The sequence below is a fragment of the Chionomys nivalis genome, chromosome 22 (assembly GCF_950005125.1).
Source record: "Chionomys nivalis chromosome 22, mChiNiv1.1, whole genome shotgun sequence".
Taxonomy (NCBI): Eukaryota; Metazoa; Chordata; class Mammalia; order Rodentia; family Cricetidae; genus Chionomys; species Chionomys nivalis.
The window spans coordinates 43,913,624-43,939,880 of record NC_080107.1 but is presented as its reverse complement, the minus strand read 5'-3'; the positions used below and the strand labels follow the sequence as shown (position 1 = coordinate 43,939,880).

At 46.8% G+C, this 26,257-nt stretch overlaps 1 protein-coding gene across 3 annotated transcripts in view; it reads right to left on the bottom strand.

The window, feature by feature from the left end:
* The window catches only part of Ttf1 (transcription termination factor 1), a 28,363-nt gene extending 5,263 nt beyond the window's left edge, over nucleotides 1-23,100 (bottom strand). For 2 of the 3 annotated variants that reach the window (XM_057755749.1, XM_057755750.1), the window contains exons 1-9: nucleotides 23,061-23,100; nucleotides 15,460-17,088; nucleotides 14,099-14,325; nucleotides 11,787-11,972; nucleotides 10,218-10,296; nucleotides 7,601-7,731; nucleotides 6,594-6,828; nucleotides 2,156-2,245; nucleotides 1,066-1,131 (exon numbers count right to left, since the gene is read on the bottom strand). In XM_057755749.1, the coding sequence (XP_057611732.1) occupies nucleotides 1,066-1,131; nucleotides 2,156-2,245; nucleotides 6,594-6,828; nucleotides 7,601-7,731; nucleotides 10,218-10,296; nucleotides 11,787-11,972; nucleotides 14,099-14,325; nucleotides 15,460-17,081 (2,636 nt within the window). In that variant the 5' untranslated portion in view covers nucleotides 17,082-17,088; nucleotides 23,061-23,100. Of the gene's footprint in view, nucleotides 1-1,060; nucleotides 1,132-2,155; nucleotides 2,246-6,593; nucleotides 6,829-7,600; nucleotides 7,732-10,217; nucleotides 10,297-11,786; nucleotides 11,973-14,098; nucleotides 14,326-15,459; nucleotides 17,089-23,060 lie in introns of those variants that run through there. The other variant, XR_009056013.1, reaches the window with a different exon arrangement.
* Between the last annotated feature and the right edge of the window lie 3,157 nt (nucleotides 23,101-26,257).

Below are 26,257 nucleotides of genomic sequence, written 5' to 3'. Positions count from 1 at the left end.
AGGTTCCTGTCCTGATCCTGCTCTGACTCCTCTCAGTGGCTACAAGTGAGAATTACCAGGGAATGTAAAAACCCGACAACCGGGCAACACCATTCCAACAGCCGCTGGATGCGGCACTGCCAGCCCTAAAAGGTTCTCCAGTTCTTGGAGGTGAAGGGGGGAAGATGGTGAGTTTGAGGCCAATCTAGCTACACAGCAAGATCCTGCCACAGAACACAGCAAAAACAAAGCAAAGTGAAGCCCAAGGCCAGAGATGATCCCGTGTGAGCAGGTGCTGTGTGTGGAGGTCGGAGGGTGAAGTCACGTGTCTTCCTCTGTCACTGCCCACCTTATCTGCTGAGATAGTCTGGAGCTCAGGGGATCCACCCTCCCAGCACTGGGGCTACAGACACCAATACCATGTCCAGCTTTGCTATGTGGACTCAGATCCTCGTGCCCCAGTGGCAAGCGCTTAATAGACTGAGCTATTGTTCCACCCACCTCTCCGCACTCACACAATTTCACACACAGCATGAATTTTAGGCCTGCAAAAATGTGATAGGCAGTCATATACTGAAGTCGTCTCTTGGTGCTTGCCTCAATGCCTGAGTCTGGTCTCCACAACCACGTGGTGAAAGGACAGAACTGAGTCTCATGAGTCTTCTGATCGCTATATGTGCACTGTACACATGCACACTCATACATATGCAGACACACACTCATACAAGTGTACACATACACGCACACATACACACTCATACATATGCAGACACGTACACTCATACACGTGCACACACATACTCACACTCATAAACATGCATATCCATACATATACACACACAATAAAAAAAGTTATTTTAGCTGGGCATGGTGGCTAATGCTTTTAATCCCAGCACTCAGGAAGCAGAGGCAGGAGGATCTCTGTGAGTTCAAGGACAGCCTGGTCTATTGAGTGAATTCCAGGACAGCCAGAGCTGTAACATAGAGAAATCCAAAAATCAACAAAAAAAAAAAAAAAGGAAAAGAAAATTTATTTTTAAAACGTTCTACGATTGAATAAGCTTAATATTCAGTAAATGGTCTTACCCTATGGCACTAGCAAGATCTTCCCAATCTATTTCATTAGCATCATTCACATTTAGTTCATATAACCTGCAAGAAAGAATAAAAATTCCAAGTCAAATCCACCTCCACAGACTCACAGACTACCAAGAACTGAAAGGCCAAGGGCTTCCATCTTATTCTAGCCCCGCAAGTACACTGTCCAGCATAGTCCGAGGCTAGTCCAAGGTCAGAGAGCAAGCTCTGAAGATGAGCCGAGAAGCATCTCCCCATTCTACAGCCTCTCAGGAACAGTGCCCTGCACTCCAGTCCACTGCTCAAGACCGTTAGTACCGTACGTGTACCACCCATGCAGTCATGCTCCCTCCGCACCACGGGCTGGGTGGGGCACCAGCCTCATTCTGCAGACACGTACATGGAGCTTAGGGACTCAGCCACCAATCAATTTGTCATGACAACCAAAGTGGTGAAACCCTGAACCCTAGTCCTGCCTGACCTGAGATGTCTTCTCAGATCGGCCAACCTGTCTCTCCTGCAGAATGAAGGGTGAGGCAGAGCAAGCCAGGGTAACATGGCAGAGCGATGGGACTAAGAAGCTGGACAGAATGGCCACAACCGCGGGCCTCTGCTGCTCTTGCTGCCACTCCAACATAAGCCTGTGTCTGCCAGTCTCACAGGTGTCAGAGATGCTCACGCCTCCACTTCCCTTGGGCTACTGTGGTAAGGACTCTGCGTAGACGAGGAACTCAGGACAAAGCCGAGCAACAGTTGCACCAACAGGTCACTGCGGTGTAGCAGGGCTAACTTTGCCATCACCAACTCCCAATGGACAGGAATAGCACACCCATAGGGACAGCTCTGCAGACTCAACTAACGACTTTAACTGAGTACACAGCATGGCCACCATGCATTGTCCCTAAGAACACTGGGAAGCAGGTAACTTCTCTTCATCAGCCCCATTCAGAACTGGTCAGAACAGAGATTCATGGTCAGAACAGAGATTCAGAAAGGCAGGCCACACCAGCTGTGACACACGTGGAAGGTGGGTCTAAGCAACAGCATCCTAGCTCAGGATTAACAGTGGTTCACACAGCACCCGCCCCTATTTCAGTACCTTTCAATAAGGGTGATTTTGGCTTGCAGAGCATTTACGCCACGATACACGAACCCACCTTGGGTCATCCTTTTGGTGAGAATCTCTGTCCTGGAAAGAAAGAAAGAAAGAAAGAAAGAAAGAAAGAAAGAAAGAAAGAAAGAAAGAAAGAAAGATGTCGCATACTTTTAGTTTAAAAAGCACAAATTTTGGAGGTGGATGGTCCTTGGACTTCCCACAGGGCAGGAAACCCTGATTGCTCTTAGGGCTGACGAGGGAGGGGGACTTGATCGGGGGAGGGGGAGGGAAATGGGAGGCGGTGGCGGGGAGGAGGCAGAAATCTTTAATAAAAAAAAAAAAAAGCACAAATTTCCCTTATTTTTAGTATAGAGTAAAAAGCCTGTGCACAGATAAGCACTGGAGAAGCCAGGAGAGTTACACACAGCTCACCCTTCAGTGGAGTGAGGTGCGTAGCTGCTCTTCCTGGAGTGCTATTTACAACCTGGGGATCCTTTGTTGTCTGAAGAGACAGGCTCTGCCTGTGTCTCCCAGAATTTTTTTTATTTATCCAAGCAAGGCCTTTCCCCCAAATCACTCTTATGAGTAATGTCACCTGTGCTTACAACAGCCTAAGTGACCTCTGTGTTATCTTAGGGCCAGGCCAACTGGACATCCACAGACACTATGTTTACCCGAGACAACAGCCTCAACCCTAAATCTTGGGCACTTTCTCTGAGTTAACAGTTCCCATTCTTGTGAAAGAAACCAGATGTACTTTGTAAGGAATCTCAATGTAAACATGTCTCAAATTGTTGTGCACTTGGGACTGAGTTAATTGTTATCTAAATACCTTTTTCCAAAAATTGTGCTGTGCTCAAATATGGCTCAAGTAAAATGATCTGGGCCAGACAAACTCTTTAAGTCCTGGGCCAGTGCCAGTTACAATAAAATCGGGCTGAGTTTTGTTCTTATCTCTCTGTGGGTCGTTTCTTCCCTGCCTGCTGTACCCTGCAGGAAGTCAGCACATCTTCCGCACATGAACTGCTCTCACTCGATGGGCAGGAGTAAATAAACAGACAGATCAGTCATGACTGTTTATGGGGCTAATGGGGAGGAGAGGTACAGTTTGTGGTATGAAATCTGGGTAAGGAAAACTTTTTTCAAATTGATAAATGACAATTTTTGGTTTTACACATAAAGGCTGATGAAAAACCATTACTAGTTCTATACAATTGAGAGACACAGTATACTTATGAGTATTATTTTCTCAGTGCAGCAGCATGCTGGCTTCACTGCAGCACAATGGAGTCCACGTGAAGTCTAAGTTCCACCCAGCAGGGCCGAACTACAAGCTCTCATCACCTTCCTGTTTTCTCTTCAGTTCCTTTGCTAATTCACTGGCTGTACTTTAAGATATCATATTAGTAGAAATAAGACTTTTTAGACCCAATTAATCATGGATTAATCAGAACATTCCAAACTGCTGGTGCTGCAGGAAGTGAAGCTTTCGCAGGAGGGGACTGAGAAGATATCTGTGCTGTAGGCCTGTGCACCAGGAGGGACCCTGGAGAGCGCACTGTAAACAGGCAAGGCTGTGGGCCTGGTGTGGGTGGACTATGTCTGTTAGTAACAGAGCCAACATTACCCCTTGACTGTTACTCTTCCCGTAGAGTAGATACTCTCTTCATAAAGACTCAAGCCTATAATTTGGAACCTTTAAGCAGTATCCATCAGGTGGCAGGTAATCCAGGACCTGAGTATGGCTTGATTAACGGCAAAGGGGTTTGATTTCTTTGCTTTGGGAAATGTTGAGTAGGTGGAGGCCAGAGGTTAGCATTGGCTATGCTCCTCTACTGCTTTCCTCCTTACTGTTTGACACAGGGTTGCTCCTGAACCTGGAACTCAATGACCAGAGCAAAGGCCACCAATGAGCTCTAGGGATCTGTCTGTCTCCAGCCTCATCCCACCCCCTGTGCTGGGGTTATAGACACCTGATTTTTACATGGGTGCTAGAGATCTGAACTCAGGTTCTAATGCTTTACCCACTGGGCCATCTCATTTCCTCAGTCCCATAAAGTAATAAATCTATTTACAGGTGATAATGTAGTCCTGGTTGTCTGTCCTGGACAGACACTTACTCTGAAGACAAGGCTAGCCTCAAAATCACAGAGATCCATTGGCCTCTACCTCCAGAATGCTGGGATTAAAGGTGTGAGCCACCACCACTCAGCTGCAAATGCTCTTTGGGGTTGTTTATAAATAGGTGGCTATAGGGGTTGGAGAGATGGCTCAGTTTAATTCCCAGCAAACACATGGTGGCTCACAACTCACCCTAACTTTAGTTTTAGGATATCTAACGCCTTCTTCTGACCTTAGAGGGTACAAGTATGCATATGGCACACAGACACATATGCAGTCAAAACAACCAAACATATAAAATACGTATAAACATACAAAGAAAGGACCAACAGGTGGCTTTCTTGTTCCTATCACTAGCCTCTGAACAGCCAGTGTCAAATTAGAGAGAACTGATGTGCTGACTCCCGGTGCCAGCAGCTAGTGGTTGGAGGAAAGGGCCGACTGTGTACCAGGGAGAGCACCAGCAGTTAGGGTACACACAGGATTGCTCACAAAGGGCACAATCCATCGCAATCAGCCCGACAGATCACTTCTTCCGTGTACATGCTTTCCCTCACTTCTTTTTCTTCTGGCTTTTGAAACAGTGTCTTGCTCTATAGCCCAGGTTGGCTTTGAACTTTAAAACCCCTGCCTTCAGCCTCCTGAATGCTGGGATGACAGGCTTGTATTGCCATGCATAACACACACATAGCTAATCCACACTGTTCTTCCCAACCACTAGCTGTAGATTAAACACACTGCTTGATTTCATAAGTTACGACCTGCCCAGGGGTTGAGGCTCCTATTTCTCTGTTCACGTTAAACACACCTTGCACATCTTCTGCTGGCTCGGAAGCAGCACAGCCCCCAATCATTCCCCCTTCCAGCACTGAAACATCACCCTCCCGCTGAGGCTCAGAACCTACTTTCCTGTTGCACCCTAAAATTGAAGAGTAGAAACGGTCCCACTTCCTCTATACACTCCCAACATTATCTGTTCTTTGGGGTTTCTTTCCCTGAGCACTGATGTTTGTTAAACACAGACTAGGCTGGGAACTTAGCTCAGTGGTGGAGTGATTACATAGCATGCATTTGGTCCTGGGTCTGAATCCCAGAACAAAACCAAAGCAAAGCACCCAAATATCCCAAATAGAGCTGAAAGGTGTTAAAAGGGCAGTACAATTCAGGAGGCAACCTATTTTATTTTATTTGAGATAGGTTTCTCTGTAGCTTTGGACCTTGTTTTGGAACTACTTTTTTTTTTTTTTTTTAAATGAAATGTGTATTTATTATTTGTACAGTGTTCGGCCTCCATGTATGTCTGCAGGCCAGCAGAGGGCACCAGCTCTCATTACAGATGGTTGTGAGCCACCATGTGGTTGCTGGGAATTGAACTCAGGACCTTTGGAAGAACAGGCAGTGCTCTTAACCACTGAGCCATCATCTCTCCAGCCCCTAGAACTAGTTCTTACAGACCAGGCTGGCCTTGAACTCACAGAGATCCACCTGCTTCTGCCTCCAGAGTGCTGGGATAAAAGGCGCATGAGCCACCACAGCCCAGGACAGGAGTCTGCTTTTAATGTAAAGTACTCCTCTGGATTTTACTCATTTGGAAGGTGAGGGTCACCAAATGCCTTGGACATAGTGTGGGTTCAGTCCATGAGGAATCCCTGCTGCAGTGAGGATGTAGCTGGACACTCAGGCTCGACCCTCCAGAGCTCAGGAAAGTGAGAGGACATGCAGCCAGAAGGAAACAGTCTATGGGTCAGGAACTAAATCAGAGCATGACTATGAGGGCGCTGCAGAGCAGCCCCCAGCAGCCACTGACCTAACCCTCAAACCAAGCAAGGCCAAGCAACTCTGCCACTAGGCTCTGATCTCCCTGGACACGCATTTCTATCAATTGCTTCAGTGTTGCAGACATGTAACTTCTGGGGTTATTCAGCATAACATGGAGGTGGGTATAAAGAGTACTTCCTTAAAGCTGTTTTAATTAAAAAATTTGTTCTTCCTGCCTTACTAAAAACATGAAAGATAGTCAAGAGTCACAATCCATCTCATTCTACTGCTCAGGCTAGCCCCAAATCTCCTGCCTCAGTTTCCTGGATTCATAGATACCAAGTCTGTCTTTAAGTTCTGTATGAGGAAGAAATAAACCCCTGCACAGAAGCTGCTCCCCATGTGCAGACTGTCAATCAAGGTTAGGTACTGACTGAAGCAGGTGCAGCAGGGGCTGTGGCATTCTCAACACTGTGTGTTGTGCACAGCTATATATAGGCTCACCCAGGCCAAACAAATAAGAGAAACCCATCAAAATAGACACAGGAAGTCTTACACTTACCACTTACTTTTGCACTGCATCCAGTTTCTGGTCTCCACTTTGGCTTCCACTTCCACCCATGAAATGCCCTTGTACAGTTTTTCCCGGACAATGGACAGGCGACCTTCAGGGTCTTCCTGGAGTCTAGAATCCAGTTCTCTTAACTCCTGGGGAGACATTTTCTTTAGGATCACATCCTCCACAGCCTTGATTAGTCTCTGAGTTTCAGTCTTACTCCAAGCACCGTGGTTTATGTCTGTAGGCATAAAAGGACGACCTTGTAGTTGTTCACCTATTTGCTTTCTAAGCACATTTAAAAGGAGATGTTGTCCGGTGATAGTGGTGCACGCCTTTAATCCCAGCACTCAGGAAAGAGAAGCAAGTGGATCTCTGAGTTTGAGGCCAGTCTGGCCTACAGAGTGAGTTCTAGGACAGCCAGAGCTGTTACAGAGACAAACCTGTCTCGAAAAACCACACACACACGCCACTAAATAAATAAAAATGATAGATAAATAGGAGATGATAAATCAGGTCCTTTCCAGAAAACAGTAGGCAACAGCTCAATCAAACCAACCTAAAATAATTGACAATAGTTATTCTTGTTTTTTGGTTTATGAGACAGGGTCTCTCCATGTAGTCCTGGCTGTCCTCAACTCACTATGTGGACCAGACTGGCCTCAAACTCAAAGATCAGCCTGCTTCTGTCTCTTGAGTACTGGGATTAAAGTGGTGCACCACTCTGCCTGGTTTAAGCCTAACCCTCTGGGGCACAGAGACTGCACATCTCCCTTTCCGAGACTCCCTCCTGGCCAGCTTCTGGAGGACCAGCATAAGAAAAAGGATTCACGCTACAAGATATGGAACTGAGGCATGGTCAGTGGGCTCAGTAAATAAAGCTAGTTTCACTGACAGCACACAAAGAAGCCAAATGAAGTAACAGAGAGAGCAGGTACTAAGAGTGGGCCCACAGAGACCTCTGCACACTGGCTCAGTCACTATCTTATTCCACAGTGAGACAGGCCACTTACGACCACCAATCTGAGAGTACTTCAGGGCGACAGAGAGGCTGCTTCGGGCTACCATGGCCCCGATCTTTTTCCAGTCGTTTCCATGGAGGGAATGGTATACCTTTAGCTTCTTAGTATCTTCTTCATTGTACCTGAGAGAAGGAAAATGGATGTTTAATGAAGGCCAAGACTAGAAAGGGTACCTCATGGCACTACTTTGGGAAAGCAGAAGGCAGCACTGACAGGAAGCCATGTCCCTCCTACCAATGGCTGGAGCCCCTCACTGCCTGTCTCAGCATTTCAGTGGTGGTCATGCCCTCAGCCACAGCTGGCCAGAGCCAGAGGCCAGAGCAAACCACCTGAGCCTGTTCTTACCCCACAGGCTCTGTGCTGGCTTGGACATGGCTTTCTCCATCCACCAGATGGTCATCTGCATGGTACTCTGCAAGGAGCGCTGCACTGTTCTAGGCTTGCCTTTGGCATCTATGGACCCCTGGATCACACTATTTCCTCTAGACCAGTGCTGACTGCTGCCGAGCAAACCCTCGTGTAAGCCACTCGGCCTGCTTCACACCCCCACAAGGAGGACTTGACTTCACTTAGTATTAGCAAGATTACCATGAGAAGAAGCTTCCTCTGATCTAGGCATTTGACTCCCTGATTCAGCCGTCTCTGGCAAGCACAAAGCCTGGGTTCCACCCCAGTGCGTGGCACAACACTTCCAGTTAGTGTTGGAGGGCATTCATGACCTCCATTCTCAACCCACTCTCACCATACATGGCAATAAGGGTTAACTCCATGTGGCTGAAGTCATACAGGAGTTGGCACAGCTGGGAGGCAAGGCCCACGAGGAAGGGACCTTGTCAGATTGTTCTCTCTGGGCTTAACATAAATATGTGTATGCCTGCATTAATCCTATTAAATATCTAAGTAGTACATTATAAATTTTGAGATTAAACACCATAAATACTTAAGCCAAGATATAGCAATTTTCATAACCTTAGATTTCTAAATCTTTTTTGTTGTTGTTGTTTGTTTGTTTATTTATTTATTTATTTTTGAGAGAGTTTCTCTGTATAACCGGCCTGGCTGTCCAGGAACTCACATTGTAGACCAGGCTGGTCTCAAACTCATAGAGATCCACTTGCCTTTGCCTCCAGAGTGCTGAGATTAAAAGCGTGTGCCACCATGCCTGGCAGATTTCTAAATCTTAACCCAGGGTAGGGGTGGGTTCTGTCAAAGGTCTGGAATACAGTGACAACCTCTGACGTGGAACTTCTCTAGCTAATAGTGTTCCAGTGTCTGCAGAAAATGTACTCACAAACAGGGACTACAGAAAACATTCCATAAAATTCTATAAACAGTCTATAGACACATTCTTCTTCACTATTAAGAATTGTGGGAGGTGGCTGGACAGATGGCTCAGTGGTAAAAGGATAGGCTCACAACCAAAAGGACAAGAACTGTGGGTAAAAGCTGGACAGATGGCTCAGTGGTTAAGAGCATTTTCTACTCTTTTGTTGTAGCCCTGGCTATCCTGGCTCTTGCTATGTAGTCTAGGATGGCCTCGAACGCAGAGATCCTCCTGTTCCTGCCTTTGCTTCCCAAGTGTTGGGATTAAAAGTGAGCAGCATCACACCTGGCTACACTTCCTGCTCTTTGCAGAGATCCCAGAACACACACGGCGGTTCACACCAGTCTGACACCTCCTCTGACATCTGCAGACTCCTGCTTGTGTGGTGCACACATACATACAAAACACATTTTTTTTTAGAATAAAAAAATTGTGGGTGAGAGAATAAGGATACAGTGGGCAATGGGAGTGGGAGGGGGGGTAACAGGGCTGAGTCAGTAGATACGGTGCTCACCCTGTCAGAATGAAGGTCTCAGTTCAGACTCCTCACTCACTTAGAAAGCAGGCACACGGAAGAAACAAAACTGAGAATGTACTGCCAATGTTATTTAGAATGTTGGATACAAATGAAAGCTGGGGACTTTCCTTGGGAAGGAGGAGAGTTCAACCACATCAGGCATTCTGCATGTACCACAGAACTGTCCCACGTGACCTAACCTGCATCTTCAAACATTTCCAGAAAACCCAACTGGATGTGTCACAGCAGAAGGGAATTCCACAGTGAGAGAAGCTCCAGCACTGGAGATGACTGTGCAACAGAGAGATGAGCAAAGAGGAGCCACAGTGAGAGGCAGGAGATGCCCAGTGCTGCAGCCAGGAACACAGAAAAGTGGACACTGAGTATAGAAGATTCCAGATGGCTTATTAAGGAAGTAGAAATGGAAATGGAAATGATTTGTCTTCTTTTCTTTCTTTCTTTCTTTCTTTTTTTTTTTTTTTGAGATAGGGTTTCTATGGAACAGTCCTGGCTGCCCTGGAACTTTCTTTGTAGACCAGGCTGGCCTCGAACTCACAGATCTGCCTGCCTCTGCCTCTCAAGTGCTGGGATTAAAGGTGTGCCCCACACTTTCCAGTGGAAACGAATCTTAAAGGCATATACCTAACCAATACTCAGCTAAATTTCAATGCAGAGATCTCTGTGATCTCCACTTCTCACCATGGCTGTGGATACTTCGTTACTTGACATCACAACCAACTGCGGCATAAGCAGTGAGACTCTCTTACCTGCCTTTGTAATTATTCACATCAAAGATCTTCTTTGCGCGATAGTACACAAGCTTCCAGGGCCGAGCGATACCTTTCCCTACAGACAGTCAGGAGACAGAGTCAGAGAGGCAACAGGTAGCCAATGTGAGACATACATGGTCACAGATGCCAAAGTAACCCAGTGGACCCTTCTGTAACACATTAACTCATGTGCAGCAGTGTGCAGAGGCTGGCTCTTCACACGCCTGCACTGTTAGAGCAGATGAACACATGCACAGTCAACACCGCTTTGAGCGTGGTACACACTGGGTTCGAGGACCCACTCAGACCCTCACTGGATTGCCATTTCAGCAAGATTGTAGGGGAGCACAGGAAAGGAACAGGCCTCTCCCCAGCAAAGCCTTCCCCATTTCCCATTCTCCAGGGGCCACCATCCCACGTCCCAGAAAACACCCGTGGAATTATCATCTTCACACTCAAAAAAGGTTCTTTCACGAGTGACCTGATGCCACTTACGCATCGTTTTTTTCTTTAATGTAGTTTTTTTTTTTTTTTTTTGGATTTTTGAGACAGGGTTTCTCCGTAGTTTTTTTTTTTTTTTTTTTTTTTTTGGTTCCAGTCCTGGAACTAGCTCTTGTAGACCAGGCTGGCCTCGAACTCACAGAGATCCGCCTGTCTCTGCCTCCCGAGTGCTGGGATTAAAGGCGTGCGCCACTACCGCCCGGCTCTTTAACGTAGTTTTTGCTGGACATGGTGGTGCACGCCTTTGATCCTGGCACTTGGGAGGTAGAGGCAAGTGGATCTCTGAGTTCAAGGCCAGCCTGGTCTACAGAGTGAGTTCCAGGATAGCCAGGGCTACACAGAGAAACCCTGTATTGAAAAGATGAAAAAAAAATAAACAAATATTTTAAATTAAAACAGGTATTTTAAATTAATGCTTTGAGAATAGCATACAGCTGGGCGTTGGTGGCGCACGCCTTTAATCCCAGCACTTGGGAGGCAGAGGCAGGCGAATCTCTGTGGGTTCAAGTCCAGTCTGGTCTACAAGAGCTAGTTCCAGGACAGGCTCCAAAACCACAGAGAAACCCTGTCTCGAAAAACCAAAAAAAAAAAAAAAAGAGAGAGAGAGAATAGCATACAATGTATTTTGATCATATTCACCCCAACTCCTTCTCCTAAGTCCTCCAAGATCTGCCCCCTCTTCTCTACCCTCCCCAACTTTGTGTCTTCTTCGTTTTTAACAACCCTGTGTCCAATCTGTGCCGTCCATGAACTTCTGGGGCCGTTCTCAGAGGGCTCACTAATCTCCTAACTTTCTCAGCAGAACCCACCAGCGGGGGTCCAGCTCAAAGCGCTGCCCTTAGAAGACCATGGTGCATGGAATGAATGGTAAACAAGACAAGAAACTAAAGTCATAATTACTGCCAAGTAGACAAAGATAGAAGATCATTTTACTTTTCCACAAAATCCACAGGTGCACTACTCTTGAGATACAAACCCATGGGATTCAGAGGAAGTACTACTCAGCACAGGGGCTGAGGGAGGTGTAGGAGGGCTGACAGCGCTTGAGTCCACTTCTCCACTTACCAATGTGCAGCCTGAACGCATGCTTTCGTTTTAAATTGGTGATCAGAGACTTTTCCTCTGGATATCTGTCTGTGTACAGCAGCTTGTCTGCATTCTCAATTCCAGTCAGGGACAGGAATTCTTGCACGTTTTTCTCTATTTGTTTATTTTCTTTAGCAGAAAATTTGCCAAATCTAATAGCAACACCTAGGGATGAGGGGGAGGAGAGAAAGTATGTATTGTCAATTATGAATAAAAGCAAACTTACCACACTCATTTCTTTTCTATGGTCTGGTACGTGCAGCTGTTGATCCTCAAATCCACCTTTTTTTTTTAGTGATAGGCTCACCTGTTGATCAAGTAGACCAGCAAGCCCCAAAGACCTTTCTGTCTCTGCCTCCCTGTGTTAGGGTTACAAGCACATGCCACCATGGTCAGCTCTTCTACATGGATTCTGGGAGCTGAACTCAGGTCCTCATGTTTGTGCAACAAGCACTTTATTGACCAAGCAACTCCCGAGCCCAAAAGGAAACCTACCAAACTCAGAATACCAGGGCTAGCAGGACCAGCCTGCCAGGAGCAGTCGAGCCCACTGGGATCTTTGGCACTGAGTGGCTCCCCACCCTCATTCTAGTCTAAGCTATGGCTCCTCTCCCCAGGTCTTCTCAGACATCCTCTTCCACAGTGACTTACTTGTTTCCTCAATCTCTTTAAAATAGTTACATTAAAAGCAACGGACGTTGATAATAAATCCACTCAATATTGAAGAAGAATCTAGAAGAAGCCTTCCCCCTCCCATGTCACTGAACTCCCTGAAAGTGGTGTTCACAGGGGCTAACAAAAGCCTGCTGAACAAACATAAGCTTTCTCTACATGCAAACCAGGGTCAGGATTGACAAAACATAGTACAGTTTACAGAGAAAGAACTCCTGATCCTTGTTCAATCATTAAGGATCAATTGTGTGACTAGCGCATTGTTCTTTCTTTCTGTCTGCAAAAAGAGCTGGAGACTCAGTTTACTTGTTTGGCTTTAGATGTTTTGTTTTATTGTGACAGGGTATCATATAGCTCAGTCAAGCCTCAAACTCCCTACGTAGCTACGAATGGGCTTGAACTTCTGATTTTCCTGCCTTTACTTCCTGAGAGTTGGGATTACAGACAAGCACCAGCACACTCAATTTATGTGGGTGCTGGGAATCAAACCTAGTGTTGGGTGCATGCTTGGCAAACACTACCGACTGAGCCATAGCTTCAGCCCTGGTTTTCGGTTTATTATACAAACATACATACATTCATGCAACAAAATTAAAAAAATAACTCAGTAATTTAGATGTAGAGTCAGTCATGGTGATTCACACCTGGTAAATCTAGCACTTGGGAGGATTGCGAGTCTGAGCTCAGTCTGCTTTACCTCATGATTCAACTCAGAATACAGCAAAGGGGGCTGCTGTGATTATGTTTTATTATGTTTTAACCCCTCTGTAGGCTGTGATTATGTTTTATTACCACTGCTTAATAAAGAAGCTGATTTGGCCAATAGCCAGGCAGAATAGAGCCAGGTGGAAAATCCAAGCAGAGATAAGGGAGAAGGGTAGAGTCAGGGATATACCAGCATCCGCCCAAGGAGCAAGATGCCAGAGCACCACCAGTAAGCCATGGGCCACGTGGCAATATACAGATTAACAGAAATGGGTTAATTTAAATGTACGAGCTAGCTAGTAATAAGCCTTGCAGTGATTATTTTAAGAATGGCTGCAGGACCAGGGAGGGCAGTAAAGCCTCCATTTACAGGGGGCCAGAAGACACTGCTCTTTAAACTGTGTCCACATGAGGCTCTTGGGGAGGGGGGGGGTGCTAACCTGTTTGTTTCTACTCTCATCAACCTCCTTGGCTCCCAAAGTCAGAGCCCCTCACTCAATGTATAGTGCATACTTGTATAAAAGAGTCCTTATGCCACGCATGATCATGCATGATAAATACATACAATGAAGAAACATTCTAAAAGGTGACTTTTAACATTCCCCAGTAAGCAACTGTTCCGTAACTAATGCTCAGTTGTGGTACATCTCAGATCTATAGCCCCCACCTCCCACCCAAGATAGGGTTTCTCTGTTTAACAGCCCTGGCTGTCCTGGAACTCACTCTGTAGAGTAGGCTGGTCTTAAACTCACAGAGATTCGCCTGCCTCTACCTCCAAGTGCTAGAATTAAAGATGTGTGCCACTACCATCCAGCAGCTTCTTAGATCTTCTTAAAGGATGCTTCCTCTGGGCCCATCAATCCAAGTCACTCACAAAAGCAGCTGTTGCCTGCTCTGGACGTTGAAAAGTTTACCTTGTGCCTTAAATTCCTTGAATCGCCCCAGGTCATCCCGATACATGCGTCTGATTGTGGTGGCTGCCCTTTCCTGTATGTCAGGAATGAACTCTTGGAGCTGCTTCACTGCAGAGCCCAAATCCACGTCTGATTCATCAGAGTCTCTCCCATCTTCAGATACATATCTTGCTGTGGAATTGCTGACCGATTCCAAATTGCTTTCTTCTTCAGGGGTGGATTCTAACCTAAGGGGGAGACCGGTAACCAACAGTCATCTCTTCAGCTAACACCTTTCCAGCTCTTCCTGAATGGCTCTCAGTCGAAGAGTAGTGAAGTTGGACTGCACCTCGGAGCCATTCAGTCCCTAACTTCTAATGCTATGCAGCCTGACAACATTAGATGGGGACATGCGAGCAGAAATTTATGCGCTACGTCTCTCCCGTGGTTCCTGCGGCACAGGCTAGAGGCTTCATTTCTTCCTTAGTTTTTTTTATTTTTTTTATTTTCGAGACAGGGTTTCTCTGTAGCTTTGGAGCCTGTCCTGTAGACCAGGCTGGCCTTGAACTCACAGAGATCCACCTGCATCTGCCTCCCAAGTGCTGGGATTAAAGGTGTGCGCCACTGCGGCCCAGCTCTTCCTTAGTTTTTTATGTATCCAGCGCAACTGCTTTTGCCAGTTCTTTACCAGATGTCAGAATCTGTCTGCTCTTAGTATGTTCAGGCATCAGTGAGTCTGTCGGACTAAAAACTAAACCATTTTGCCCACCTGTTAGCAAGTTAGTGTTTTCATATGGCCTGTGGCTCAAGGAAAGCCAGCATATTCCCGCCTCATAACCAAGGCTCTGACAAGGTCCCCAGTAGACAATACAAGGACAATGTGAATGACTCACACCTGTGATTACTGCCATCCCATGTGGCATTTAACAGCACTCCATTTACCACTCATGTGAGACTATTCTAAGTCAGACTCTATTTTACCTAAAGCTGAAGCAAACACAAAGTTACGGAGTGAAAGTGAGAAGAGAGGATCTGTCCCAGTCTAGGATCTGAGAATGGGAAAGCCTCCCTCCATCAGCTCACTAAACAGTATACTCGCATAGCATTAGATAAGTAACGCTAGTTTTGCACAATCCTCAGTATAATATATGTAACCCTTACACCAGTACACACTCCCAGACAAGCCGAGTCGCTGGGAAGTCTTAAAATGACTCAGTCTTATACCAGTAGGTAAAAAGAGAGCTCCGTGAAAATCTAATTTAACTACCTTCTTTTACACAGGAAGAGATCAGCTATCTGCTGAGACGGCTCAATTACATGTGCACATTATGATTTCTGTCATTTCCTAGGCTCACAGAAGACACGCCCCATTCCCAGCTTACCCCTGCATCTCTTCTGCATGCTTCTCGCTGGAACAAGCCTGGGTTCCTGCCTCCCTTGGTCTGTGGTCCACATCCTCTTCCCTCAAAGCATTGCTGCCTTCCAATGAATCCACGAGGGCATTCTCAGCATTGTCGTCAGGCAGTGAGACATTGTCACCAGAGGTGGCAATAGGAACAGACGCACACTTCCTTTTCTTAGACTTTTTCCTGATACTATGGGATCCTTTGATCCTCTCACCTACTTCTCCAGTCCCAGCCTCTCCTCCAGGGTGTGTGCTACCAACACTCTCAGGCATGACCCCCAATTCCTGGTTCGTGACCACTTTTTCCTTAGACTTCTTTTTACAAGACATCACTAGTTCTGTGCTTTTGCCTTCTAGATTCATAGAAGACAAGGATTCTGAGTGGGGCAAGATGATGTTCTCATGCTGGCTTTCCCGTACAGCATCCCTGCATACAACTTTCTTCAAATGCTTTTGATTCTTTTTGCTCCTAACATCAGTGTGCAGCTCTTGACAGTCATGTTTCTGGGACTCAGCAACAGACAGCTCCTCTGCTTTGTCTGCTTCTGCTGACTTTTGTCCCTTGCTCACATCTACATAAACAATATCCACATCTTTTCTAGAACTCTCCAGCAGGTTCTCTATGTTTTCTTTATTTACAAGAATGATCCCTGTTTCCACATCCACCTCCCAAACACTACTTCTCTTTTTTTTATGGGTAGAAATGGTCTTTTTGGCTTTATGGAAGGTTTCTGAATTTTTCAGAAGGGAAGAAGTAAGTTGTTGGAACTCCCTCCCCTTCTTCCTCTTGGCTATGTGAGGACGCTCACTCTCCAAGCTTTCAGGGGCTGGTGTCTGGGACTCCTTCTTCTTCCCCGGCTTGGACACCCGAGGATGCTCATTCTCCAGGCTCTCAGGAGCTGGAGTCTGGGACTCCTTCCTCTTCCCCGGCTTGGACACCCGAGGATGCTCACTCTCTAAGCTCTCAGGGGCTGGAGTCTGGGACTCCTTCCTTTTACCCAGCTTGGATACCTGAGGATGCTCACTCTCCAAGTTTTCAGGAGCTGAAGTCTGGGACTCCTTCCTCCTCTTCCCCGGCTTGGACACCAGAGGATGCTCATTCTCCAAGCTCTCAGGGGCTGGAGTCTGGGACTCCTTCCTCCTCTTCTTCCCTGGCTTGGATACCGGAGGATGCTCACTCTCCAGGGTCTCAGGGGCTGGAATCTGGGACTCCTTCCTCCTCTTCCCCGGCTTGGACACCAGAGGATGCTCACTCTCCAGGGTCTCAGGGGCTGGAGTCTGGTACTCCTTCCTCCTCTTCTTCCTTGGCTTGGACACCAGAGGATGCTTACTCTCCAGGGTCTCAGGGGCTGGAATCTGGTACTCCTTCCTCCTCTTCCCCGGCTTGGACACCAGAGGATGCTCACTCTCCAGGGTCTTAGGGGCTGGAGTCTGGGACTCCTTCCTCCTCTTCTTCCTTGGCTTGGACACCGGAGGATGCTCACTCTCCAGGGTCTCAGGGGTTCTTATTTGGGGTCTTTCCTCGGACACAGAAGACCGTTTCTTTTTCTTGTAAAAAACTGCAGTGTGGATTTTAAATCTGCTTGAGTCTTCTTCCATCCTATTCCTTTAGAAAAACATGACAATGGTTTATTTTGGCCTTTTAAACATAAGTCTGAGGGCAGGAGTGACAGCACAAACGAAACTGTATGACAAATGACAAGTCTGCAGTCATGAGTATAAATTTTGTATTATTCAAAATATGGGAAGCTGTGATCCACATTGCCTGGCCCCACTGCCATTATGATACATTCACACACATACACACACACACCCCTCCCAATTCACAGGAAATAACACTGTCCTGCACATTCTGGACCACATGCCACTCAGACTCATCTTCTGTGACAGGTACTTGCTGCAGTTCTCCCCACATGCCTGAGTCCTTCCCTGGCTCTCTCTGGGATCTCTGCTGCCTCCCACTCTCCTGGCTGCCGTTGCTGCTCCCTTGCCTGCCTGTGAGCTTGGCTAGAAGACTGCTTTGCTTTACTCTGAGACAAGGTCTTGCTATGTTGCCCAGGCTGGCCCCCAACACTTGCTGCTCCCATTTCAATCTCTCCAGTCCTAGGACTACAGCTGGACTGGAAGTTGACTTCTTTAAGAGAGCCTCCCTCCTCTTACATTAAGTTGGTTCTGACCAGGAAGCCTCCTCTCTACTGCCTAGCTCTCATAGTACCAGAGGTGCTATGTGATTGCTGGGTGGAAAATCATCTCAACCTTACCCACTGGGAGCCCTGTGAACTACAATGGCAATGGCAAGTTGTGCCTATGGGTGCAACAGTGGCATGAATGTTTGAGGGTAGCAAACTGCTTTCTAAAACTAAAGCCTTGATCCAACATGTGGGGTACTGCAAATCTGTCAAGGAGTCCATGGCTAGTTAGACAGGGGGAATCTACTGGTTTTTTCTTTCAGCTTTTCTGTGTAGCCCTGGCTGTCCTGGAACTCAAAGAGATCCACCTGCTTCTACCTCCTTAGTACTGGGATTAAAGGTGTGCACTACCACCACCTGGCATCAAGTCAACCACTATTATTCTGCTAAATGGACATAGCATCAAACTGCCTCTACCTTTGTCCTTCTCTACCCATAGATTTATTAATATATCTCTCAGACCTCATCAGAGAGGTGGGTTTTTTTCTTGGGGAGGGAGGTGCTGTAGACAGCAATTAATGCAGAAACTCACAACTGGTCAAAGTACAGAGAATAAAGCTGGGTAGTGGTGGTGCACACCTTTGATGCTAGCACTCAGGAGACAGGGACAGGTGGATCTCTCTGAGTTCCAGGCCAATACAGCCTAGCCTACAGAGTTTCAGGTCATCCAGAGCTACACAGAGAAACCCTGTCTCAAAAAACAAAACAAAAGCAAGCAGCAGAAAGTACAGAGAACAAATGTTAGTGGAGTAATGAATGGGACATCTGTGTGCCTCGCTCGCCCTCCAAAGCTTGGGGACCAGACCCTGAGCGCCCAGACTGAGAGAACTGGAACAGAGCAGTGTCTTCTGGACATGACAGAACCCCTGCATTCACAACCCACAATTCATAGCAGCGGTGTGGAGCTAACACACGGTCAAGCCAGGCAACGTTCAAATGCCGAGGGGGAGGGGCTAATGAGGTGACACAGACTTCTGGGGGAGAGGCAGTTTTTTCTAAGGGTGTGTGGTCCCTAGTACTGACATCCAGAGGATGGCCCCACACCCAGAGTATATGGCAGCCATAAACTTGACTGGATGGGTTATTTTTAAAAAGAATACAAACTTCTTGAATTTTGCATGCAAATGGTGGAAATAGAAAACACTATCCTGAGTGAGGTAACCCAGACCCAAAAAGAGGAACATGGGATGTACTCACTCATATTTGGTTTCTAATCAGAAATAAAGGACATTGAGCCTATAATTCGTGATCCTAGAGAAACTAAATAAGAAGGTGAACCCAAAGAAAAACATATAGGCATTCTCCTGAATATTAACCTTCATCAGGCGATGAAAGGAGACAGAGGCAGAGACCCACATTGGAGCACTGGACAGAAATCTCAAGGTCCAAATCAGGAGTAGGAGAGAGAGCACGAGCAAGGAACTCAGGACAGCGAGGGGTGCATGCACACACTGAGACAATGGGGATATTCTATTGGGAACTCACCAAGGCCAGCTGGCCTGGGTCTGATAAAGCATGGGATAAAACCCGACTTGCTGAACATAGCGGACAATGAGGACTACTGAGGGAGCGGGACTTGATTGGGGCAGGGGGAGGGAAATGGGAGGCAGTGGCGGGGAGGAGGCAGAAATCTTTAATTAATTAAAAAAAATAAAAAGAAAACAAAAGAGGACATGAAACGGGGGGGGGGGGGGAGGAGCAAGAAGTGGGATCATCCAGGAACTGGATTAAACTGAATTTCTCAAAGAATTACAAAATTCGGGCTGGAGAGATGGCTCAGTGGTTAAGAGCATTGCCTACTCTTCCAAAGGTCCTGAGTTCAGTTCCTGGCAACCACATGGTGGCTCACAACCATCTGTAATAAGGTCTGGTACCCTCTTCTGGCCTGCAGGCATACACATAGACAGAATATTGTATGCATAATAAATAAATGCTTAAAAACAAAGAATTACAAAATTCTCAAAGAAGTATTATATTTAAGGCCAGGAGGTGGTAGTACACACTTTTTTTTTTTTTTTTTTTTGGTTTTTCCAGACAGGGTTTCTCTGTGGTTTTGGAGCCTGTCCTGAAACTAGCTCTTGGAGACCAGGCTGGTCTCGAACTCACAGAGATCTGCCTGCCTCTGCCTCCCGAGTGCTGGGATTAAAGGTGTGCGCCACCACCGCCCGGCAGTACACACTTTTAATCCCAGCACTCAGGAGGCAGTCGCGGTGGATTCCTGTGAGTTCAAGGCCAGTGTAAGGATAGTGTGAGGATAGTCAGGGCCATACAGAGAAACCTGGTCTTGAAAAACAAAACAAAAAAAGCTTCCTTCCCTTATTCTTTCTAATCCGTGCTTCTTTTGTAGCACTTGTAATTATAAAAATTAACATTAAGGCTCAGTCATTAAACATCTATTCTACTGTCACATTCAGATCACACAAAGGAAGCCAGCTTGCATGTGTTGCTCCCACCATTGCCACTACCCGGGAGTCATGACCCAGCCTTTCATTAGAGTGAAGTGAGCTTCATGCTGGCATCACTAAGCACCCACAGACCTCATGCTGGCCTTTGACAAAGAGGGCAGATGTGTCTGTTAGTGACCAGCAAAACAAGAGAACTCCACAGTGGAGAAGGGTGAACTTTTACAATACTGACATACAGGGGTATGAAGTTTGGATAGATATACTGACGGGGCAGGTATGCAGCTCAGCTGGTAAAGTGCTTGCCTAGCACACACCAAGTCCTGGGGTCAATCCCTAGCATCTCATAAATCTGCTGTAGTTGCACACACATGTAACCTAGCACTGAAAAGTGGAGGCAGGAGGATCACAAGTTCAAGGTCCTTCTCAGCTACATAGTAAGTTTGAGACCAGTCAGGGATACTGGGACCCCGCTTTAGACCCTCCTCTCTACTGCATAAAGAGTTACATACAGGGGGCTGGAGAGATGGCTCAGAGGTTAAGAGCATTGCCTGCTCTTCCAGAGGTCCTGAGTTCAATTCCCAGCAACCACATGGTGGCTCACAACCATCTGTAATGGGGTCTGGTGCCCTCTTCTGTCCTGCAGGCATACACACAGACAGAATATTGTATGCATAATAAATAAATAAATATTTAAAAAAAAAAAAAAGAGTTACATACACAGCTGGAGCGATGGCTCAACAATTAAGAGCACTGGCTGCTCTTCCAAGGTCCTGAGTTCAAGTCCCAGCAACCACATGGTAGCTCACAACCATCTGTAATGAGATCTGGTGCCCTCTTCTGGCACACAGGCATATATGCAGGCAGAACATTGTATACACAATAAATAAATAAATCTTTACAAAAAAGAAAAAGAGAGCACTGGCTGCTCTTCCAGAGGACCCAGGTTCAATTCCCAGCACCCACACGACAGTTCACAAGCGTCTTTAACTCCAGTTCCAGGGGAGGATCTGACACCCTTATATCAATGCACATAAAATAAAGTTAATTTTAAAAAAAGCAAAAAAAAAAATTACATGCAAACATTTCATATTATTCTCCTTCTGAATTGCTTCTGGGTTCAACTATAATTTATCTTTGATGACTAGGCAATAGACTTACATGATCTTTCTATTTTGAGACAGGGTCTCTCTCCATGGCCTTGAGTGTCCTGAACTCACTCTGTACACCAGGTACTATGTGCTCTTACTTCTTCCCATTGTCTTCACTTCTGACCTGTAGCTTCTGATTTTACTAGCAGACTCTGGATTTCTCTCTCAGTAAAGAGTGTGTCATTTCCCAAGACAGTGTTTCTCTCGTAGCCCTGGCTGTCCTGGGACCAGGCTGACCTTGAACTCACAGAGATCCTTCTCCTTTTGCCTCCCAAGTCCCGGGATTAAAGGCGCGTGCCTCCACGCCAGGTTTTAATCAACCTGGATGCTAGGCATACATTTATCCTGGGTAGTAAACAGCAGCTGTAAGGACCGGCCAGGTTTTGGAGGGAAGGGGCCATGAAAGAACAGTTGAATTCTCACCTGCAAGGCAGGTCTTTCAGGTCCATGTGGGCATGAGAGCTCTGCTTTAGACCTTTCTCCCTGATGTCACCCAGTGGGTGACACCTAGAGACGCAGAGGATACTTTCAAGGTCTCGCTGACACACAGTAGGAACGCACAAATGCTACCAATGGTCTAGCAGACAGTCTTACACAATCACTGTAGCCTCAGCACGTCGCGTATTATCAGGTTTTGCACAGTAATTTGTATTTTTTGGCATGAGTTAATGCTTTCTCCTTGGCTGCCCCAGTGCTACTGAGATGGAGGAAATGGGCTATGCTCTAATCACAGCCGCCAGTCTGCAGCTGGGACCTGACCACTATCCAGAACCAATTCTAGCTCTAGGCTGACCCATATGATAGCGACCAGTCATGTGAGCATCTGCAATGGGGTAGGACCACACTGTAAAACTGAAACAGATGTGGCAAGCAAACACTAATCACTGAGCAACATCGCCTGTGCTCCCCTGGTTCCTACCCTGCCAGGAGTCACCTTTAGCAGCCAGTTTTCCTATTTCACTCCACATCCATCTTGTTACAGCATATTTAGTTACTGTTTGTTTGGGTTTTGCGGCTGTAGAGCTCTTTCTCGGCCCCAGACGAATTTCTGCCATGGGCTGAGGCCCCTTCAGTAACAATTACTGCCACCCTTCTTGAACCTTGCTTTTAATGAGAGAGAGAAAGAGGAGAGAGAGATTGTATTTTGTGTGCATGAGTGTTTTGCCTGCTTGCATGTATGTCCACCGAGTGCCTGCTGGGTGCTCGTGGGACCAAGGAGATAGGTTGTAGCGCCCACAACCCATGGTGGAGAAAAAGAGAGCTGGCTAAATCAAAAACACACGTCGGACTGTGTGTAAAAAGCACATATGGCAGGCGAATGGCTGAAGGCTGAGTCAACTGTTGCAGGCCGGGTAAGTGGTCTTGGGAACTGGATTTATAGATGACGCACGATGTAGATCTTGATGCTCGGCGACCGGCCTCAGTGTGCAGGCCATTTTATCAAGGTGCCTTCACTGACTCCTAGCCGGGTGCCACGTTCCCTGCCGCACACAGACTTCCCCAAAGGTCGGGCACCTTCCCGAGGCCAACTGTCCACAGCCGAGACATGCTCCGTCTCATCTAACCAGCGGAAACGGACCTACCTCCACTTCCGGCCCCACGCGCCCTACCCTCACCACCCGTGGGCTGGGACTGACCCTGCTCTGCCCCTGGGCGGCGACCCGAGGAACAGACTGGAAAGATCCCGCAGGCAGCGGCCTGGGTCTCGGGGCAACCCCCTGCGGCGAGGACCGGGCAGATCGGCCTCAGGCCGCCGCCTCGCACAAGACTAGCGCCGCCCGCCCCCGCCACACTCGCGAACCAGAAGCTCTAACAACGAAAGGTCGTCCAACCTACCCCGTGATATTGTAGCCACTCGTCTTCCAACCCGGAAGTGTTGTGGAGACGGAAGTACTGTACTGACTTCCGGCCCGCTCCGCATCCGGCTGCCATAGTAACATGGCGGCACGCAAGGATTGGACGCATGCGTAGTTGCTTGTCTATAGTCCTGACAGGGAAAAGAGTTGAAGCGTGTCCCTCTAACTAAGCAGGCCAGAAGCAGAGGCAGGTATATGTGAGTTGGAAGCAAGCCTGATCTAAATAGCGAGTTTGAGGTCAGAGTAGATAGTAAGATCCTGTCTCAAAAAACAAACAACAACAAAACCAACAAAACAAAAACCCCGAAAAACAGCAAATCGTAGGGAGGAAAGCCACAAAATTTAGGGGAAAAATAAAAATAAAAACCTCAGCCGGGCGGAGGCAGGCGGATCTCTGTGAGTTCGAGGCCAACCTGGTCTACAAGAGCTAGTGCCAGGACAGGAACCAAAAAAGCTACGGAGAAACCTGTCTCGAAAATCCAATAAATAAATAAATAAATAATAAAATAATAAAATAAAAAGCTGAGCTCAAAGCAGTGGTGGCGTGCGCCTTTAATCCCAGGATTTGAGAGGCAGAAACAGGCATATCTCTGTGAGTTCAAGCCCAGCCTGGTCTACAGAGCGAGTTCCAGGAAGGCTCCAAAGTACAGAGAAACCCTGTCTTGAAAAACCATTAAAAAAAAAAAAAATCCGGCCACTGGTGGCACATGCTTTTTTTTTTTTAAAAAAAAAAAAAAGATTTATTCATTTATTATATATACAGTGTTCTGCTTGCATGCCAGAAGAGGGCACAAGATCTCACTGTAGATGGTTGTGAGCCACCATGTGGTTGCTGGGAATTGAACTCAGGACCTCTGGATGTGCAGTTAATGCTCTGAACCTGTGAGCCATCTCTCTAGCCCCATGGCACATGCTTTTAATCCCAGCACTCAGGAGGCAGAGGAGACAGGTTTGCTCAAGGCCAGTCTGGTCTACACAATTAATTCTAGGATAGCTAAGATTACACAAAGAAACCTTGTCTTAAAATACAAAAAACAAAACAAAACAAAAGAAAGCAAATCTTTAATTGAGCCATCAAATCAGGGCTATCATCTCTATCAACTTTTTGTGTGGCTAACATAAAATGTGAAAAGTCTTCTCTGTTTTTGTTTGTCAGTTTGAGATGGTCTACTGTGGCCCAGAGTAGCTTCAAACTGTGTAGCTGATGCTGACCTTGAATTTCTCATTTCCCCTACCTCCACCTACAGTGCTGGAGTAACAAGCACCAACATACCAGGTTTGATATAGTGCTGGGGGCTGAACTCAGGGCCCGGTGCATGCTGAAGGAGCACCTTACCAACTGAGCTACATACCAGCCTAGAAGCTGTAAGGCTGTAAGTTTTCTCATTCTCTCTCTCTCTCTCTCTCTCTCTCTCTCTCTCTCTCTCTCTCTCTCTCATTTTGTTGAAACAGGGTTTCTCTGTATAAATAGCTCTGGCTGGTCTTGAACTCACAGAGATCTGCTTGCCTCTGCCTCCTGGAGTGCTGGCATTAAAGGTGTGTGCCGCCTCCACCAGTTTCAGTTCCACCAGGTCTTACATCCCATTTAGTCCCCAATAAACACACAGAGGCCTACATTAATTATAAACTGATTGACCCAGTAGCTCAGGCTTCTTATTAACTCTTATATTAGCCCATAATTCTTGTCTGTATTAGCCACATAGTTGGGTACTTTTTTGGGCAAGGCAGTCACATCTTGCTGGCCTGTGCCTGGTTTCCTTTTCATCTGGGTGACTGCAGACTGAAACTTCCCTCTTCCCAGAATTCCCAGAATTCTCATTGCCCCACCTCTACTTCCTGCCTAGTTACCCCGCCTGCACTTCCTGCCTGGCTACTGGCCAATCAGCATTTATTTAAAATACAAGTGACAGGGTAAAGACCATTGTCCCACAGCACACCACCACCTGGCTCTCATTTACTCTTAAACAATCCCATGTTGTAGGTGTCATTATTAGGCAATACAGTGTCAGTCCCATCCTGTAATGAGAAAACTGAGCTTTTGGCTGCTTGTCAAGACAGGGCCCAGGGTTCCAACCCATGCTTTCCCCCTCTGCTTTGCTCTTCTGCCTTTCTCCAAACTTCTGTCACTTCCTCTGTGTGAGCGTCTAAGCACCTTTGATTAAAAGGGGCCAGAGAGATGGTTTAGTGGTTAAGAGCACTTACTGCTTTATCAGAGGACCCAAGTTCATTTCCCAGTCCCTGCTTGGTGGCTTACAGCTGTCCATAACTCCAGTTCCAGAGAACTCAATGCCCTCTTCTAGCCTCCTTAGGCACAATGGGTGTACATGGTGCACACACATACCACATGCAGGCAAACCATGCATATACATGAAAAAATGAATCTTAGCTAGGTAGTGGTGGCGCACGCCTTTAATCCCAGCACTTGGGAGGCAGAGGCAGGCGATCTCTGTGAGTTCGAGGTCAGCTTGGTCTACAAGAGCTAGTTCCAGGACAGACACCAAAGCTACAGAAAAACTTGTCTCAAAAAAACCCAAAATAATAAATAAATATGAAAATGAAAAAAAAACTTTAAAAAGTGTACAATATGCCAGGTGTAGTAACAAATGCTTGCAATTCCAGCACTTGTAAGACTGAGGCAGGAGAATGACAGGTTTGGGTTACATAGTGAAGCAGTCTGGATAAACTAAGTACACACACCATGTCTTTGTCAAACCTTGCCTAAGAAGCCGGGCGGTGGTGGCGCATGCCTTTAATCCCAGCACTTGGGAGGCAGAGGCAGGCGGATCTCTGTGAGTTCGAGACCAGCCTGGTCTACAAGAGCTAGTTCCAGGACAGTCTCCAAAACCACAGAGAAACCCTGTCTCGAAAAACAAAAAAACAAACAAACAAAAAGAATAGCTACATCTGTATGAACACTTGGTTTCCAGTTGGTGGCACTGTTTGGGGAGGTCTAGGAGGTGTAGCCTTACTGGAGGAGTAGGTCTCTGGGGTTTCAAAGGCTCCTGCCATTCCCAGTGTGCTCTCGCCCTCTCTTCCTCTTCCTCTCTCCCTCTCTTCTCCCCTCTCTCCTTCTCCTTCTCCATTTCTCTCTCCCCCTCTCTCTCCCCCCTCTCTCTCCCTCCCTCTCTCTCTCTCCTTCTCTCTACCTCTCTCTCCTCCCACCCCCACCTCTCCTCC